This window comes from Phocoena phocoena, chromosome 2 (assembly GCF_963924675.1).
Source record: "Phocoena phocoena chromosome 2, mPhoPho1.1, whole genome shotgun sequence".
Lineage (NCBI taxonomy): Eukaryota > Metazoa > Chordata > Mammalia > Artiodactyla > Phocoenidae > Phocoena > Phocoena phocoena.
Window position 1 is genome coordinate 138718609 of NC_089220.1, and position 18928 is coordinate 138737536.

The 18928-nt window shown below is 36.3% G+C and overlaps 1 protein-coding gene across 2 annotated transcripts in view; it reads left to right on the top strand.

The window, feature by feature from the left end:
- Nucleotides 1-18928, top strand: part of FANCI (FA complementation group I) — a 73621-nt gene that overhangs the window by 12001 nt on the left and 42692 nt on the right. For both annotated transcript variants that reach the window (XM_065872361.1, XM_065872362.1), the window contains exons 3-13: nt 4710-4840; nt 5282-5438; nt 5518-5575; nt 7205-7246; nt 7576-7699; nt 8136-8221; nt 9808-9934; nt 14092-14184; nt 14832-14968; nt 17044-17224; nt 18623-18710. In XM_065872361.1, coding sequence (XP_065728433.1) covers nt 4710-4840; nt 5282-5438; nt 5518-5575; nt 7205-7246; nt 7576-7699; nt 8136-8221; nt 9808-9934; nt 14092-14184; nt 14832-14968; nt 17044-17224; nt 18623-18710 — 1224 coding nt within the window. The remainder of the gene's footprint in view (nt 1-4709; nt 4841-5281; nt 5439-5517; nt 5576-7204; nt 7247-7575; nt 7700-8135; nt 8222-9807; nt 9935-14091; nt 14185-14831; nt 14969-17043; nt 17225-18622; nt 18711-18928) is intronic.

Here is an 18928-nt window from a genome sequence, read left to right on the forward strand (position 1 = left end):
TTGTGTGTAGTGTTCTATATAGATGTTTGTTAGATCTGGTGTGTTCAAGTCTATTTCCTTGTTGATCTTCTAATTGTTCTGTTGATTATTGGAAGTGGCATGTTGAAGTCTCCAACTATTGTTGAATTGTCTATTTCACCCTTCAGTTCTGTTAGTTTTTGCTTTGTGTATTTTGCAACTCTTTTGTTAGGTGCTTATATGTTTATAATTGTTATGCCTTGATTCTTTTATCATTATAAAATGCCCTTTTTTGTCTTTAATAGTAATTTTTGTCTTAAAGTCTACTTTTTTCTGTTATTTTTAGAGCTACTTCAGCCCTCTTTGGTTACTGTTTTCATGGTATATCTTTTCTAAACAATTTGTATCTTTGAATCTAAATTGTGTCTCTGATTGACAGCACATAATTGGATTTTTAAAAATCTGTTCTGCCAATCTTTGCCCTTTTTTAAAATAAATCTATTTATTTTATTTATTTTCGGCTGTGTTGGGTCTTCGTTGCTGTGCGCAGGCTTTCTCTAGTTGCAGTGAGCAGGGGCTACTCTTCGTTTTGCACGCGTTTCTCATTGTGGTGGCTTCTCTTGTTGCGGAGCATGGGCCTTAGGCGCACGGGCTTCAGTAGTTGTGGCTTGTGGGCTTAGTTGCTCTGCGGCATGTGGGATCTTCCCGGACCAGGGATTGACCATGTCTCCTGCACTGGCAAACAGCTTCTTAACCACTGCTCCACCAGAGAAGTCCCAATCTTTGCCTTTTGATTGGAGTATCTAATCCCTTTACATTTACCATAATTGCTAAAAAAGTAGGATTGATATCTGCTGTTTTGCTCTTTGTTTTCTTTACGTCGTGTCTTTTTGTTCCTTGTGTGTTATATGTTAAGTAGGTGTTTTCTAGTGTACCATTTTAATTCCTTTGTAATCTTTTTCACTAATTTTTTCAGTTACTTTCTTAGTGCTTGCCTTGGCGATTAGAACTGACATCTTAACACATTATTGACTGGAGACATATCAATACATTTTTAGAGAGTGCTACAATTAACATCACCATGAGAAGTTGTTAGAGCTTAAAATTGATCAAGGGTTCATTATACAACTTATGATTGTCATTATCATTCACATTTTGCTCCGTTTGGTTTTTGCTTCAATCTTGTGTATATTATAAATGTAAAGTTTTCAAAAGTGACACATCATGAAATTTTGAGTGAAAAATTTTTTGGTGAATTTTATGCAGATACTTTCTATGATTGTCCAAGTGACATATATACTAGTGTCTCAGAAGATGATAGTTCTTCAGAATATAATTCTGATTCAGACGATGTATTAGACCAACAAAGAGACAAAAAACCTTAGTGATTGATTCTGATACAGAAAGTGAAAATGAAATTCATGGTGCAGGAGAAAGCTCCTTTGCTTCTATAGAAGGGTGGCTTGAAGACAACATTTTACAAAAATTAGAAGACTTTACAGGTGTGTCAGGTCTAACTATTGAATGTAATAACCCACAAAGTGTTAGTGAAATAACAGAATTAATTTTTTGGCCGGCCAAAATAAAAATCACCGGCCACATGCATTAGTTTCTGCAAAAATTCCCCTGGGCAATAATGAGTTAATTTATAACAATCTAGTTCAGATTAATACCAGCTTAGATTTAATAGTTATAAAACTTTGCTCTACATATAGCTTCATTCTCCCCTTTCCTCCTCTGTGCTATTATTGTCCTATAAATTACATCTTTACACATTTATTCCCACCAATGCAGATTTATAATTGTTGTTTTATGCAGGTGTCTTATAAATCAGATAGGAGAGAAAATAATTACAAAGCACATTTATACTGTCTTTCATATTTTCCTATGTAGTTACCTTTACTGATGTTCTCTATTTCATGTGGATTCAAATTCTGTCTGGTGTCCTTTCATTCCAGCCTGAAAGACTCCCTTTAGCATTAGGGCAGGTCTTCTGGCAGCAAATTCTCTTTTGTTTATCTGGGAATGTCTTAATTTCTCCATTTTGGAGGGATAGTTTTTCTGGCTATAGAGTTCTTGGTTGACAGTTTTGGAGGGATAGTTTTTCTGGCTATAGAGTTCTTGGTTGACAGTTTTGGAGGGATAGTTTTTCTGGCTGTTGAGTTCTTTCAGTACTTTGACTATGTTATCCCATTTCCTTCTGCCCTTCAATGATTTTTTAAAATGAGAAATCAGCTGTTAATCGTATTGAGTACTCCTTTTACCAGATGAGTTGCTTGTCTCTTGTTGCTTTCAATATTCTCTTCTTGTCTTTAACTTTTTTATTTAACTGTACAGTTCAGTGGCACTAAATGCAATAATTGCTCTATCTAGAACTTCCAGTATTATGCTGAATAGAAGTGGAAAAAGTGGGCATCCTTGTATTTTTCCTATCTTACGGAAAAGTTTTCAATCTTCACTTATTGAGTATGATGTTAAGTGTGGGTTTTTCACATATGGTTTTTTTTATGATGAGGCATCTTTGATTTTGATAGTTTGCTATGGTATGTCTAAATGTGGATCTCTTGGGTTTATCCTATTTGGAGTTCTTTGAGCTTCTTGAATGTGGGTTTTGTTTGTTTGCTTTGTTTTTTTGGCTGCACTGTGCAGCTTGTGGAATATTAGTTCCCTGACCAGGGATTGAACCTGGGCCCTCGGCAGTGAAAGCATGGATTCCTAACCTCTGGACTGCCAGGGAATTCACTGAATGTGTAGATTAGTGTTCTCATTAAAATTGGGAAGTTTTGGGCCATTACTTCTTTTTACTCCTTTCTCTCTTTCCTTTCCTTCTGGGACTTTCAGTATGTCTATGTTGGTATTCATGACGGGATCCCGCAGGTCTCTGAAGCTCTGATCATTTTTCTTTTTCTTTCTGTCCCTGAGACTGGATAATCTCAATTGCTCTATCTTCAAGTTCTCTGATTCTTTTTTCTGCCATATCAGATCTCCTGTTGAGCCCCTCTAGTGGACTCTTCAGTTCAATTATTGTACTTTTTAATTCCAGAATTTTTGTTTGGTTCTTTTTTATAATTTCTGTCTCTTTATTGATATTCTCTATTTGGTGAGACATCATTCTTATATTTTCCTTTAGTTCTTTAGACATGGTTTCCTTTTGTTCTTTGAACATATTTAAAATAGCTGATTTCAGTCTTTGTCTAGGAAATCTAATATCTGGGCGCTCTCAGGGGTGGTTTCTATTGATTCCTTTTTTTCCTTTGTATGGACCATGCTCTTGTTTCCCTGTATGTTTTTTATTTTTTTGTTCCTGAAAACTGGACATTTTAAATGATATTTTGTGGGAATTCTGGAAATCAGATACCATCCCCCTCCCCCAGATCTGTTGTTGCTGTTGTGGTGTTGCTTTTGTTTTTATAGTTGTTCTTCTGAACTAATTTTGTGAAATATGTATTGTTTGTTGTGTATGGGCACTGTTCTATGTGGCCCCTGAAGTCTCTGTTTGGTTAGCTTTGTGGTCAGCTAATGATTTGGCAAAGATTTCCTTTAAAATGCCTGGAACCAGTGAGTTTCCCAGCCTTTGCTGAGGGACCCTGTGCATGTCAGATGCACACCTCCAGTTCTCAGGCAGGTAGCTTATAACTCCTCCTTAGCCCTTCTGCTTGTGTAGAGCCTCAGGATCATCCAGAGGTGAGAGATTAGGGTCCTCTTGGGTGTTGCCTGGCCATACACACAGCCCTTCCCATGTGCACAACCCTAAGTATTTTCATGGCTTCCTAGGTTCCCAGGAATATGTCAGAATGTTTCAGAGTCCCCTCTGCACCTTTCTCCAGGCTTATATTTTAAGTTCTTTGGTCAACTTGTTGCATGCCCAACTGTTATTGCTATCCAGGCAGCTGAAAAAGTAATCACTTGCAGCTGGTTTAGACAAATGCCCCTGGTAAAAGATTGCACTGGGCGAGTTCTAAGTCAGGTCAAGTAAAGACAAGTCTTGAGAGTGAAAATTTCTAAGGAATAGCCAGACAGGTCAAATAATGACAGTTATCTGGGAATTGGGCTTTGGTGGAACTCCAGTTATATTCTGTCCCCTCCAGAGGCTGCTAGACTGGTGGCTTGTACCATGAGTGTGAACTGTTGGTTTTAAAGACTACTGGACTGGTGGGGGGTAGGGGTTAGGAGGTGGAATGAGGGCATGTTGAAACACAACAGAGCCTGCTTTTCTCACTTAGATTCAGCTGTTTATCTTAAATAAACTCTCCCTGGATTGTTGCAAGTCTGGTTAATTTCCAGAATCCTGAACAAGTTGGTTTTCACTGTTTTTGTTAGTGTTCTAGTTGCTTTTATGGAGGACAGCATTTTCCAAGGTCTTTATTACTCTACATTCCTGCTGACATCAATCAGTGATGATGTTTTGAAGTGAAGTATGTTAAAGGCACTTAATTTGGGTTACTGGATCCCAGAAAAGCTCTAAAGTATATTAGAAGGTGTTCCTTCTTCTGCACTATAAAATTATTTAAAAAATTAATGACATGGGTGGAAGTAGAAAAGGTAATGTTTCAGTTTTCTGTCTAAATTAAATACTTTTTCAAAGCTCCTAAATATTGCTGTTCTAAACACCATAGTAATAAGTAGTTTGATAATTCTGTTTCTATATTCAACTACAAAGCTGTTTTGTTTTTCCTGTTTACCCTTCAACCTTGTAAGAATTCTGCCTTTTTTCTTTCTTTGTTTCTGTACCACCTGTTTAAAACAATAAGGTTTCCCCTGTTCTGAAGAAGCTGGAGCTCTTAGGAGACTTAAGATATACAGTTGTTGTGTCCAATTGTTGGAATCAGGGGATTTGCAGAAAGAAGTAGCATCTGAAATCATAGGATTACTAATGCTGGAGGTGAGATGGAAAACAAAAACTTTTTTGGTTTTGGGTGGATTTTGGGGGGTTTGTAATTTGTTGAGGGAGGGAAAACTTAAGTGTGCCAAACCTACCATAGCTCCTATTTATGAATAAGAACTACTGTTATAAAACAAAATAGTTGATGGAAGAGCCATAAACCATTTAGATGTTTACGTTATATTTCTGGTATCATGGACATGTATCTCTTTGAAGAGTTGGCGTATTTGAAAACATCAGGGAACTGGTGGAAGATCCTGATCTATGAAATCCTTTACAATTATGTTTATACCAGAGCAGAATGATTCCCTGAATCACTTATAGGACCAGTTCTAGGTTTCAATGCCAGTTCTATTAATTCAGCAAAAGAGTATTTCTTAGACAGAGATATCGAACATTTAGATTTCTGCTTAACATTTTTTTAATCCCATCAACTTTTAGGTTCACAATTTTCCAGGAGCATTATTGGTTGAATTAGCCAGTGAGTTTGTTGATGCTGTCAAACAGGGCAACCTAACGAATGGAAAATCTTTGGAGCTATTACCCATCATTTTCACTGCCCTTGCTACCAAAAAGGAGAATCTAGCTTATGGAAAAGGTAATTTTCTTCCAATCTTAGTGGCTTTTACTCTCTTCACTGAATTAAATTTATTCCTCAGTGTATTTTGCATTTCTAGGTGAACTAAGTGGGGAAGAATGTAAGAAGCAGTTGATTAACACCCTCTGTTCTGGCAGGTGAGTCTTTCTTATTAATGTGTAGAACTTTCTCAGGACTACAAGTGACCAAAAAAAGAATTATCATTTATTTTAGGAATTTATATCACTCAAGTTTTTAGCCCATTTTGGTTTATGGTCTACCATTATAAAACCATTTAGTCTGTGATGAATTTTTGAGAGAGATTATTTACTGTATTCTCTGTTCTAAGACTATACATATAGTTTCTGTTTACTTGACTCCCCATCTTAACACAGCAGTTTATCCCTATAGCAGTATTTGGAGTCCCAAGGTCCTTAAGGCTGGAAAGTCACCCTACCACTATCTTTTATATTTTTTTGAGGGAGTGAGATGTATAAGTGATGTTGTATCTTTAAACCAGAAATATGAGAATCTACCCTAAGGAGAAATTGCAACATATAAGAAAATCTTCATACATGAACATTTCAACACAGAAATTTGTGACCAACTTAAGCATACAATAATGGAGATATGTAAGTTATGGTATGTAAGCTATGTATCAATAAGTTAAGGTAGACCCATTCCATGTAACTTATAGCCATTAAAAATGAAGTATATAAAGACATACATCAAAGATGAAAAATTCTTACTAGTAAGAAATCCTTAATACGTATATATTTTTTAAATTATTTTTGGCTACATTGGGTCTTTGTTGCTGTGTGTGGGCTTTCTCTAGTTGTGGTGAGCAGGGGCTACTCTTTGTTGCGGTGTGCGGGCTTCTCATTGCGGTGGCTTCTCTTGTTGCGGAGCAAGGGCTCTAGGCACACAGGCTTCAGTAGTTGTGGCTCGCAGGCTCTAGAGCACAGGCTCAGGAGTTGTGGCGCACGGGCTTAGTTGCTCTGTAGCATGTGGGATCTTCCTGGACCAGGGCTCGAACCCATGTCCCCTGAATTGGCAGGCGGATTCCTAACCTCTGCGCCACCAGGGAAGTCCCTTACAGAAATAATTTTAGGCATGAATCAGCACATGTATATTTATCCATTTATTTGTTTTTAATTACACAAAAGAGTTTATTCATTACATTGTAATATACCTTTGATTTTTCATTTAACACATCTGTTCATGTCAGCATATACCACTTTACATCATTCTTTTTAATAGTTCCATAGTATTCTGTTATAATATTTGGCTAGTGTCCAATTGTTAGATTATTTGTTTTTTGCTGATAAATAATATTTGGCTATTTGGTTTTTTGCTATTATAAAAAGTGTTGGAATTAACATCCTTATATGTCTAGGTGACCTTTTATAAGCATGTACATAGGATATATTTCTAATAGTAAGTTGGGTGGGTCTTTGGTTATGTGCATTTTTAAAGTTGATAAGTAGTATTGCCAACTTGTCTTCCCAGAAGGATTATATCAGTGTACATCCCCTAAAACGGTATGTTAAGTACTTGTTTCCCAAAATCTCACCAGCACTGAATATCATCAGAGTTTGATTTTGCCAGTCTGATAGGTTAAAAGCTGTTATTTCATTGTTTTAAATGTCATTTCTTTGATCTTGTTTCCCAGTGGTACCAAATCAAACTTGAAATGGCCCTAATTTTTTCCTCCTTACTAATTTTACAAAGTAATATGTAAATAAGTTTAAATGACATAAACTTCCTTTGTCAATTTCTTTAATCAGATGGGATCATCAATATGTAATCCAACTCACCTCCATGTTCAAGTAAGCATCATCATTCCCTTTTCTTTTTATATCCTGCTATGAGAACTTACCTACTAGAAACTGAAATGTAGCAAGGTCAAATACCACTGTTCCCTAAATAAGAGTATCGGTACCTCTGTTTTCTGTTACAGAATTTACCCCCACTCTTTTTTGCTGTGATTTCTTACTTAAAGTATAACTTTATGATTTTTTTTTCCAAGATAACTTTGCTTAGGTAAGGTTATTGGTCCCCTTTAAGGTTCTGCATTAGAGAAAAATCAAAAGAGGTAGTTATAGTATTCTAATATCTCCCAAATTAGGCTCTGATCTTTAGAATCTTTGATCCACAGGGATGTCCCTCTGACTGCAGAAGAGGTGGAAACTGTGGTGGAAAAAGTGTTGACGATGTTCTCCAAATTGAATCTTCAAGAAATACCACCCTTGGTCTATCAGCTTCTGGTTCTCTCCTCAAAGGTATAAATGAAAAATTTGCTTTTTTTTTTAACTCTGGTGAAATGACCAGTTAGTACCATTCAGCTTATTCATACTCTTGTTTTATATACTAGGGCATAGATGCTTTTATTTCATGTATGATGATTTGATCTAGTAAAAAGGTCATGGTCCTCAGCCAAAGTAAACATACATTATCTCTTGTAGTACCACATTTTGTGTGTGTGTGGTAGTAAAAGGGATAAAGATTTCAGAAAGGGTGGACTATAGGCCCCTTAAAATCTGATATTAAGATGTATTTCAAACTCAGTTTCAACATGAAAGTGTTCTATAAATTCTTAGTGTGACTCTAGGTTATAATTTATTTCAATTCATACTTGAAAATCCTTCAAGCTGAAAAGAACTTTAAGTTCAACTTGCCCTTTATGGAGAGACCTTACTTATTTTGTATTTTTTTCAGGGAAGCCGGAAGAAGGTTTTGGAAGGAATCATCACTTTCTTCAACAAGCTAGATACGCAGCACAGTGAGGAACAGAATGGTGATGAGTGAGTATCACAGTATAGAAATAAAATCATTTTTCCAAATTCATCTTATTGTTATCTAACTGTTCAGTCCATACCTTCACTTCAGCACAGAATTTCCCTAGTCCCCTTAGCTGCTCAGTAATAAAATTAAAAGAGTAATGCAGTCTCTTCAACTCTTTCATTTTAATCTTTCCAGGAAAACAGCAATAATTATTCTGTAAGTTGCAAGCTTAAAAGCTATTTAAGTGTTTACTTTGTGCCAGAAACTATTTGGCCCTAGGACTACAGTGATGAACCAGTCAGACAAGGTTCCTGCTCTCATGGAGATATTTCAACGAGAAGAGAAAAGAAAATAAATAAATAACAAAAATATTAGAGTGAAAAGTGTTATGCATATATTTCAGATGGATGATGTGACAGTGACAGCATAGCTACTTTAGGTTGAGTGGTTAGGGAAAACTTCTCTGAGAAGGTGGTATTTTAACTGAAGCCTAAATGATAAGAGCCACAATATATAGATCAGGAAAAAGCACATTCTCAGTTGGTGGAACAGTTAGTGCAAAGGCAGGACACAGCATGATGTGACTGAAAAAGAGGATGTTTTTTGAAACAGATACTTAACAGAGTGCTTGCTCTGTGCCAAGTGATGTTCTAAGCACTTTAAACCTTACAGCAACTCTCTTTTGCCTCTGCTTTATGCATATAGAAACCAAGGCACAGAGAAATTAAGGAATTTCCAAGGGTTATGTAGCGATAAATTGGTGGACCTGGGATTTGAATTCAAGCAGTTTGGCTGCAGAGTTCGTGCTTTTAATCCTGTTTCAGCCTACTGCTTCTAATCTGGAATAACTTTTAGTTGCTTGGCTTGAGCAATTGATTAGAAGGTGGTCTTGTATACTGAGTTAGGAAAGACTGACAAAAAGCAAGTTTAGGGGGAAATAAGCTCAGTTTTGACCATGTAAGTTTGAGATGTATATTAGTATCCCATATGGAGGTGTTGAGCAGGCAGTCTGGGGTTTTAGAGGTCAGGACAGGAGATACAGATTGGAAAGGACTAAAGCCTTCAGACTGGATAGGGTCACCTAGGGAAATCGTGAAGAGAAGAGAAAGAAACCCAAGACTGAGCTCAGAGGCATTCACCATTTAAAGGGAGGATGAGCCAGCACAAATAATTAAGAGGCCAGTGACAATGCCTCGGAAGCTAAGAGAAGAAAATGTTTCAAGAAAGAAGGGGTCAACTGTGTCAAATCTGCTGAGGCTTTAATTAAGATGAAATTTGGTTATTGGTTTTGACAGTGTAGAGGTCATTTGATTATTCTTGCAAGGGCTACAAATAGCATTGGAAGGGAGGTTAGGGAGGGGACAGAAGCCTAATTGAATTGAATTGAACTGGGAAGAGGTAAAGAAGTGGAAATAATGACTATAGACAGTTCTTTCAAGAAGTTTTGTAAAAAGGAGCAGAGAATGAGACAGTAGATTTTGTACTTTGTGCCTGCCTCCAGTGATCATATTAGTTCAGCTTGAGTTTTTCTGTTTGTTCATATGAGCATATGCACTGTTGTCTCTTTCCCAAACTATAGCTCATACCGTTCTGTTGAATCTTTTAGGCTGTTGGATTTTGTTACTGTACCATCAGGTGAACTTCGTCACGTGGAAGGCACCATTATTCTACACATTGTGTTTGCCATCAAGTTGGACTGTGAACTAGGCAGAGAACTACTGAAACTCCTGAAGGTAGCCCCACACTCTTAAGGAGATCCAGGATCTCTTTATGAAACAGGGATGTTTGAACTCAGGCCTCTCTTATGCCGGTTAATGACAGGAAACAAATACATAGAAATATTGTAGAACTACCCTGGGTCTAGAGGATCTCTTTTTTTTTTTACTTTGAAAGTGGAAGATATGTGATATCACTACATTCTTAAGCAAGTTCTGTTTTAAAACCATACCTTAAGTGTTTTAGTGTTTAAAAAGAAAAAAAAAGGTGAAGACTGTTCAGCAGGAAACTCAAAATTTAACCTTAACTCCATTATTCTATGAGCTTCAGTCTTGACCTCTGTTTCCGTATTTGTGAATTGGGAAATTGCCTATTTCTAGTAATATATTGTGGGGTTTTGTGAAGCTAAGTCATTCATCATTAAATATTTGTGAAGTAGTAAGATAAAAATTAGAAATGTTTTGAACTCTTTTTAAGTATTTTGCTACATTTACCTTATCTCACTTTCTCACAAGTATAGATTTTTTTCTGAACCATTTAAAAGAAGAAATCATGACCCTTCAATGCCTGAATACTTCCACAGATGTCTTCTAAGAATAAGGATTGATACCTTTTCATTGAGTTTTTTGAAGCATCCAGCCCAGTTTTCTTGTGTCTCTCATTGTCAGATTTGTCTTTTTCCTCATGATTAGATTCAAGTTAAACATTTTTGGCAAGAATATGTCATAAGTGATGTTGTATACTTTCTCTTGTTGGGGTCAGCAAACTTTCTCTAAAGGGACAGACACTAACTATTTTAGGCTTTGCAGGTGATACGGTCTCTGTCAGTGCTACTCGGCCCTACTGTTGTAGCAAGAAGGCAGCCAGAAACAACACATAAATGAATGACTGTGGCTGTGTGCCAATGAAACTACATGGGCACTGCAATTTGAATTCTATTTAATTTTCGTGTGTCACAGAATATTATTCTTCCTTTGATTTTTTTTTTCCCCTCAACAATTAAAAAAGTGAAAATCAGTCTTAGCTCATGGGCTGTACAAGAATAGGTGATGGGCTAGATTTGTCCCAGAGGCTGTAGTTTGCCAACCACTATTCTATTGCATTATGTCAGAAGGCTCATAGTATCAGGCAGTCTTAGCCAAATCATTTGATCAAGACAATGACCATCAGTTTTCTTCATTTGCAAAGGTATATGTTTCATTTTGTAATTAGAAAGTAATCCATAATTCGAGGCATGCGGAAATTCTTTTCCTCAGCAACCTTTCACACAGTGGATTTTGTTTTCCCGTCTACTGATGATTCTTGGCCTAAATCACTAATTATACTCGGAGTTGCAAAATGGTAGAATTAAGATTAGAAAATTTTAATTCTGTCATTCCTTCTACATTATTAGCTGGTTTTCTTCTGTGAAAAGAGCCACCTCCCATTTTTTTGGATATTGTTATGCAGCCAATGAACCTTTTAAAATTCAATCTGCTCGTATGTAGTACCCAAAGTGACCCATATTTGGCTAATTGGATCCTTGAGGTAGGCTATGTGTCCTTCTAACATGGCCCCATTAGTCTTTGAGCACTTCTGTGGCATAAGCTATCCAAGACACACTTGTACTTTCCGTACCCCATTCTGATTTCTCTAAGGAGCCTTGGGTCCCTTTTGTAGGAAAGGATATTTAAAGACCATGATGTGGGAACTAGCCTTTAAAGCTCCTTTGTCTTGTCTGTATCTGTTCACTCTTCTTTTTATTTAGGTTTACAGTAACTATATTATTGATCTTTTCAAAGAACCAGCTTTATCGACTGTTTTATATTTGTTTGTTGGTTTTCTGTTTTATTCATCTTTGATTTTATATTTATTCCTTTTTTTCTTTTTTTTAATTGATTAATTTATTTGTTTTTATTTTTGGCTGTGTTGGGTCTTCATTGCTGTGCACAGGCTTTCTCTAGTCGGCGAGCCAGGGCTACTCTTCATAGCAGTGCATGGGCTTCCCATTGTTGTGCCTTCTCTTGCTGCGGAGCACAGGCTCTAGGCGTGCGAGCTTCAGTATTTGTGGCATGCAGACTCAGTAGTTGTGATGCACGGGCTTAGTTGCTCTGCAGCATGTGGAATCTTCCTGGGCCAGGGATCAAACCCGTGTCCCCTGCATTGGCAGGAGGATTGTTAATCACTGCTCCACCAGGGAAGCTGTATTCCTTTTTTTCTTTTGTTTCTTGTCATTTCTTTCAGGGCTCAAAGATCTATTTTTTAAGCTTTATTGAGGTACAATTTACATAACATAAAATACACCCATTTGGGGCTTCCCTGGTGGCACAGTGGTTAAGAATCTGCCTGCCAACGCAAGGGACATGGGTTCAAGCCCTGGCCCAGGAAGATCCCACATGCCGTGGAGCAACTAAGCCCGCAAGCCACAACTGCTGAGCCCATGTGCCACAACTACTGAAGCCTGCGTGCTTAGAGCCTGTGCTGCACAACAAGAGAAGCCAGGACGATGAGAAGCCCACGCACCGCAACAGAGTAGCCCCCACTCACTGCAACTAGAGAAAGCCCACGCACAGCAACGAAGACCCAACACAGCCAAAAAAAAAAAGAAAAAAAAAATACACCCATTTTAAGTGTGTAATTCATTGATTTTTCATAAGTTTACCTAATCGTGCAACCATCATCATAATTCAGTTTTAGAATATTTTCATCACCTTGTAAGATTCTTCATGCCTGTTTCTATAGATTTACCTTTCCTGATTTCATATAAATAGAATCATACAATATGTAATCTTTTGTGTATGTCTTCTTTCATTTAGCATAATTTTGGAGGTTTATCCATGTTGTAGCACTTACAAGTATTTCATTCCTTTTTATTGTTAAATAGTATTCCATTGTATAGACATATCCATTGTTTAGCTGTTCACCAGTTGATGGACATTTGAGTTTTTACTTTTTGGCTATTATGAATAATGCTGTTGTGAACATTCACATGCATGTCTTTGTGTGGACATACGTTTTCATTTCTCTTGGGTAGATACCTGCAAGTGGAATTTCTGGGTTATGTAATACATTTATGTCTCTCTCTCTCTCTCTCTCTCTCTCTCTCTCTCTCTCTCTCTCTCTCTCTCTCTCTCTCTCTCTCTCTCTATATATATATATATATATATATATATATGTATATATATAAAATGTTTTTCTTTTTTTCTTGGCCATGCCGTGTGGCATGTGGGATCATAGTTCCCTGACCAGGGATCGAACCTGCACCCCCTGCAGTGGAAGCACGGAGTCTTAATCACTGGACCACTGAGGAAGTCCCATATGTTTATAATTTAAAGAAACTACCAAATTGTTCTTCAAAGTGGCTACATCATTTTACATATCTGTCAGCACTGTATGAAGGCTCCTGTTTATCCACATCCTGGCCAACATTTGTTACTGTCTTTTTTTTTTTTTTAATATACCTATTCTAATAGCTGTGAAACAGTATCTCATAGAGGTTTTACTTTGCAATTCCTTAGTGACTGATGATAACCAAACATCTTTTCATGTGCTTATTTAGTCGTTCTGATATCTTTGATGAAATGTCTTTTCAGATTTTTTTTTTTTTTTGCGGTACACGGGCCTCTCACTGCTGTGGCCTCTCCCGCTGCGGAGCACAGGCTCCGGACGCGCGGGCCCAGCGGCCATGGCTCACAGACCCAGCTGCTCTGCAGCATGTGGGATCTTCCTGGACTGGGGCACGAACCTGCGTCCCCTGCATCGGCTGGCGGACTCCCAACCACTGCACCACCAGGGAAGCCCTTGCCCATTTTTTGATTGTGACTTAAAGAGTTTTAAGAATGCTTTGTATACCATGGGTACAAGTCCTTTATCATGTATGTAATTAGCAAATATTTTTTTCAGTCTGTGGCTTGTTTCATTTTCTTAATGGTGTCTTTTGAAGCACAAAAGTTTTGATTTTTAATGAGATCCAATTTATCAGTTTTTTTCTTATATAAATTATGTTTTTGTTATTGTATCTAAGAAATCTTTAATCCAAAGTCTTGAAGATTTCCTACTGTGTTTCCTTTTAAAAGTTTTATAGTTTTAGCTCTTATATTTAGGTTTCTGATCCATCTAAGGACTTGTTTTTAAGTAGGATATGTTATACTTTTCAGATGTATGTTATGACTCCTTTTTGATTTATCTGTTCTAGGCAGGACAGCAAGGAGATTTCAGTAGTAATATATGTCCTTTCAGCATTGCCCTCTTCCTCTCTGTAACAAGAATACAGAGATTTGAGGAACAGGTATTTATGAATGACTTTTTGGTTCCTTCTGTAGTTGATAAAGTGTACAATAGTCTGTTTTTAAAAAATTATCTTTTCCTAAACAATTCCACTCCCACCCTGCTAGCAGCATATTTCCCTATAAGAATGTAGGCCCACACTGTTCTCTGTGGGCTGCTTGAAGACTTCTTCAGATACTTGGTTTATACCTCCACTTCCTATTGTGTGGTAAGCCAGGTGGTGAGATGGGAATAAGAGTGGAAACATCACACAGTCCAAGTAGCAAGAATGGGAAGTTTAGCTGGGTATTCATTGCAGTTGTATTATGTTGTAGCTTTCTAAGAAACTGTCCCTGATCAACTTGAAATTAATGAGAATCTGTTATTTGAAAGAATGAAAATACAAAATCCTTTACCCTTTTTTCTCATATGTGTTTCTCTGGTTGTGGGTAATATTGCTTTTTAGCCCTTTTTCTCTCAAGGAAGACCTGTCTTCAGCTCGTTTAAGTTCCCACTGAAAGTCATAATTTTTGTATCATACTCATCAGTGAAACAGTTGTCATAGGGATATGAGTGTATGGCAGCAAGTAGGAACAGTTACAGGGTTAAGATTCTATAGTATGGGCTATCATTTTTTGCTTCATTTTCCTATTTCTTTCATTATATTAGGTATTTGACCTTTTAAAGTCTTTGGTTATAAAAAGCTTTAAGGATCTTCAGCTTCTCCAAGGCTCAAAATTTCTTCAGAATCTAGTTCCTCATAGATGTTGTGTTTCAACCATGATCTTGGAAGTGGTAAAGAATAGGTAAGTTCATGAACCATAAGGTTCATAGGGTATTTAGTGTTAAGATCAGAAGATCCTTGAATCCCAAGGGCTGAGTTCTTGGCCACCTTGATAGCAAGGATACAAAACTGAAGTAGGTACCTTTGCTCCTTTCATGCTATTTCCTTTAATGCTATTACTACTCTATTGGCCTGAGTCTTCATTGGCTTTTTAGGTGAGTAGAAAACCGAGTTTTATTTACTTTAACTGTTGGAGTTTGGGACTGATGGATGGAATTGAATTAGCAGTTTTAGACAATTAAATTAGCAGTTTTAGGCAAATCCATTTTAAATCAAATTGAAAAAACTGGTAACCATCCTGGTTGTTACTTTCATGTTTAATGTTGTATTTCAGAATATACTTTAGCTGTTATAACGGTCTTTACTATGTCATGCTTTGTCTGTGGTTTGTCTCCATGGTTTGCTATATTTAGCTCTATTGACATACTTTGTGTTTACCTGAAGATACTTAGAGGTGCAGAACATTAATGTACTAGGAAAAAAAATCACCTATGAACCAATACAACTTCCAGGTTATACTTACCTACCCTGTTTACCAATCATGTATGAGCTCTTTCATGTTACAGATAAACATTTTGTAGCAAACCGACTACAACTGTCTCCTCCCTCCAAGATGGTAACTTTAGCCCACAGCACACATTTCTCCACTTCATTCTTGTTAAGATTATTAACAGACTATACTTACTTAGACTTCATAATTTTACTGGTTTCTTTGTTTACATCTATCTTTTGAACCTCATACTTTTCACTTGGAAATATGCCATAAGTATATATTTTTTGCAGTAATCCTTTCTGATATGGTTTGTGGATAGTAAACTTTTCATATCTGAAAATGTCTTTGTTTTGCTCTTCCACTTGAACAGCAATAGTTGGACGAGGTTTAAAATTCTGAGTTTATAAAAAAAAATAATAATTCTGAGTTTATAATCAGTTTCACGTTGTCTTTTTGCATCTAGAATTGCTGATGAAAAGTCTGATGGTTATCTGATTCTTGTATTATTTTAGATAATCTGTTATTTTTCTTCATGGGAACTTTTAAGACTTTATTTTTATCCTTGATCTTCTGAAATTTAACACAATTTGTGTTTATGTAAAGTTCCTTTTAAATTCATTTCTGTTTGGTAATTGGTGTGCCCTCTCACTGTAAGGAGTCATGTCTTTCCTAAACTCTGTAATGATTTTCTTCTATTTTCTTTGAGTACTGTCTCCCCTTTTTCTCTCTTATTAACTGTTGGAATTTCTTGATCTGTGTGCTGTATCTCTTAATTTTTCTTTCACGTTTTTCATATTTTTGTCTTTTTGTGTCAAGTTCAACAAAAATTCCTTAGTTTGCTCTTCTCGATAATTATTTCTTCAGCTCTGCCCATTTTATTCTTAGGTCCATTTATTGAGTTTTTCACTCTATCCGTCATGTTTTTTATTTCCAGTATTTCTAATTGGTTCTATTTTCATAACAGTTCATTTTTTGTTTCATGCTATAATATTCTTTCTTATTTCTCTGAGGATATTCATTAGACTTTTAAAATCTTCTCTTTGTTCCATTAACCTTTTCCCTTAGCGATTAGTTGTCTTCATTGAGTTTGGTGCTTTTCTTTCGTGGTGATATTGTTTTCTTGTATTTGGTGGTTATTGCTTATCTCCTTATTATCGTTTTTGATATTCCCCATTAGTTTGTCTGAGAGTGCTGTATCTTTTAACACATTCTGCCTCTGTGACTTGAGGATAGTGGTAGGGTGTACCAAGGGCTAATCTTCTAGGTGTGGCATTGCCCTAATCCTCCAGCATGTTGTCATCCTCTCAGAGTGCTGCCCTGCCTCATATGTTTTTTAATGTTCTGTAGTTTTTGGATTTTCTCGGTGTTCTGTCGTTAGAGATTGCTTGCCTACCATTCCCATTACTGTTCATTAAGAAATTCAGAATTGATGTGGAGTGTTGGTTATCCAGGTCAAGTTTGGGAAATATGTAACGTGGCAGAGAATATAGAGGTAAGGTATTTTACTAAGTTTTTCTTCTTAACTAAACTTTGTTTTCTTGCAGTGTTCACAGTTGGGATCATGTTACTCAGGGTCTGGTAGAACTTGGCTTCATTTTAATGGATTCCTATGGGCCAAAGAAGATTCTTGATGGAAAAACTATTGAAGCCAGCTCAGGTCTTTCTAGAATGCCAAACCAGCATGCATGTAAGCTGGGAGCTAATATCCTGTTGGAAACTTTCAAGGTGAGACTCTAGTTTAGCAACCATTCCCTAATAAATAGGGCATTAACTTGGGAGTCTGGGGGACAGGGCAATTTGAGTATGTAGCAGTTTCCCAGAACAGAAATTGGGATAGTAATTGAAACATTATAGACCCAGTTTGATGGAATACTTACTTTCTCACTCTTTATTTATATGAGATTTTCATTTATTCTAATTTCTGTTCTTCCTGACCATGTTTTAGAAGTTTGAATATAAGTTAACTTCCTCATGATTTCCTCTTCTTCCTCTAGCAGTAAATCATTTCTGGGTTTTTAAAATTCCCTTATACAAAAAATAATCTTTTAGGTTGCTGTAGAACATCAAGCTTGAAGAATCATGCTTATTGGTTCATTGTTTCTGAAGAACCAAATTGGGGAATTTACACTCTTTTAATTCATTACCATATTATGGCTATCATCTCAATCTTAATTTCTGAAATAGCTTTCAAAAATGCATTTCAAGTTCAAAAAAGATCATATCTGAGACTAAACAAATTTGCTTTGCTAGTGATTTCTCTAAGACATCTTCTTTACATTCAGTTGTTCACTGTATCTACACAACAAAAGTATCTGCTAAAAATGTTATTTGGAGGCCAATTTAAATGTAAATCTGATGTTCTGATCCAGAACTATGAAGTGAATGCCATATAATAGTCCTTGAGAGTTGTGTATTAGATACATATGACTCTCCTTAACCATAATCCGATTAAAAACATTCTTAGAATAAGAAAATGGTTTTTGTTTTTAAATTAATCTTTTTTAAAACTAAGAAGGTTCCACTTGATTTCACACAGATGTTGGCTTTGCCAAGGTATCTATAGAACATAGAATTTACTAATAATCAAATTATTAGTCCAGGGTCTGAAAGTAATTAGTCTGTATCCCAAAGTTATCAAGTTCAGGTATGAAATTTAACTAAAATTCAAGTAAAAATTCAAAACAGGTTGTTTTTTAGGCAGTTGCTCTGCTTGTAGAAACTGAGGAAGGGCTTGGTGAAGATTTTGTAGGTTTTCAGAAATTTTCGTGGGCTTTTAAATTTTAAAATAAAAGTTGTGCATACTGTCAGGAATATGGACATTGGCATGTAATAGATACCTAGGTAGAATTATTCCTGTTTGATGCTGGACCTTATATGTAGCAGTACTTTCATATGATTTCTCTTTTAGGCTAATAAAAGTTTGCCCTGCTAATGAATTGTCTGAGCACAGAATGAGGGTAGAATTGAGTGATTCCAGATGATTCACATTATATTTGTCTTTGAAATAAACAGTCCAGTTTTACCCATATTCAAACTATTCTTTAATCTGCCTAACATGCATTGATATAATTGTAAGCTGAAGGTCACCAAGGAATATTTTATTGGTTCTTCTGTTCTTTTTAGATCCATGAGATGATCAGACAAGAAATTCTGGAGCAGGTCCTCAACAGGGTTGTTACCAGAGGATCCTCCCCCATCACTCATTTCATAGGTATTGAACTTTGGAAGGGTGGATAAAGTTGTCAGGAACATTTTTATTTAAATGTCATAATGCTTTTGGTCCTGGAAAAAAAATGTAATGATACAGTAGATTGACATCTTTAATGACATCTTTGATTATGATGCCAGTAAAACATAAATGCATTTATATTGTCTATGGTTGTCAAGAAGGGAAAGAGCATATAACTAATGAGTGAAACTTCTGTCTTG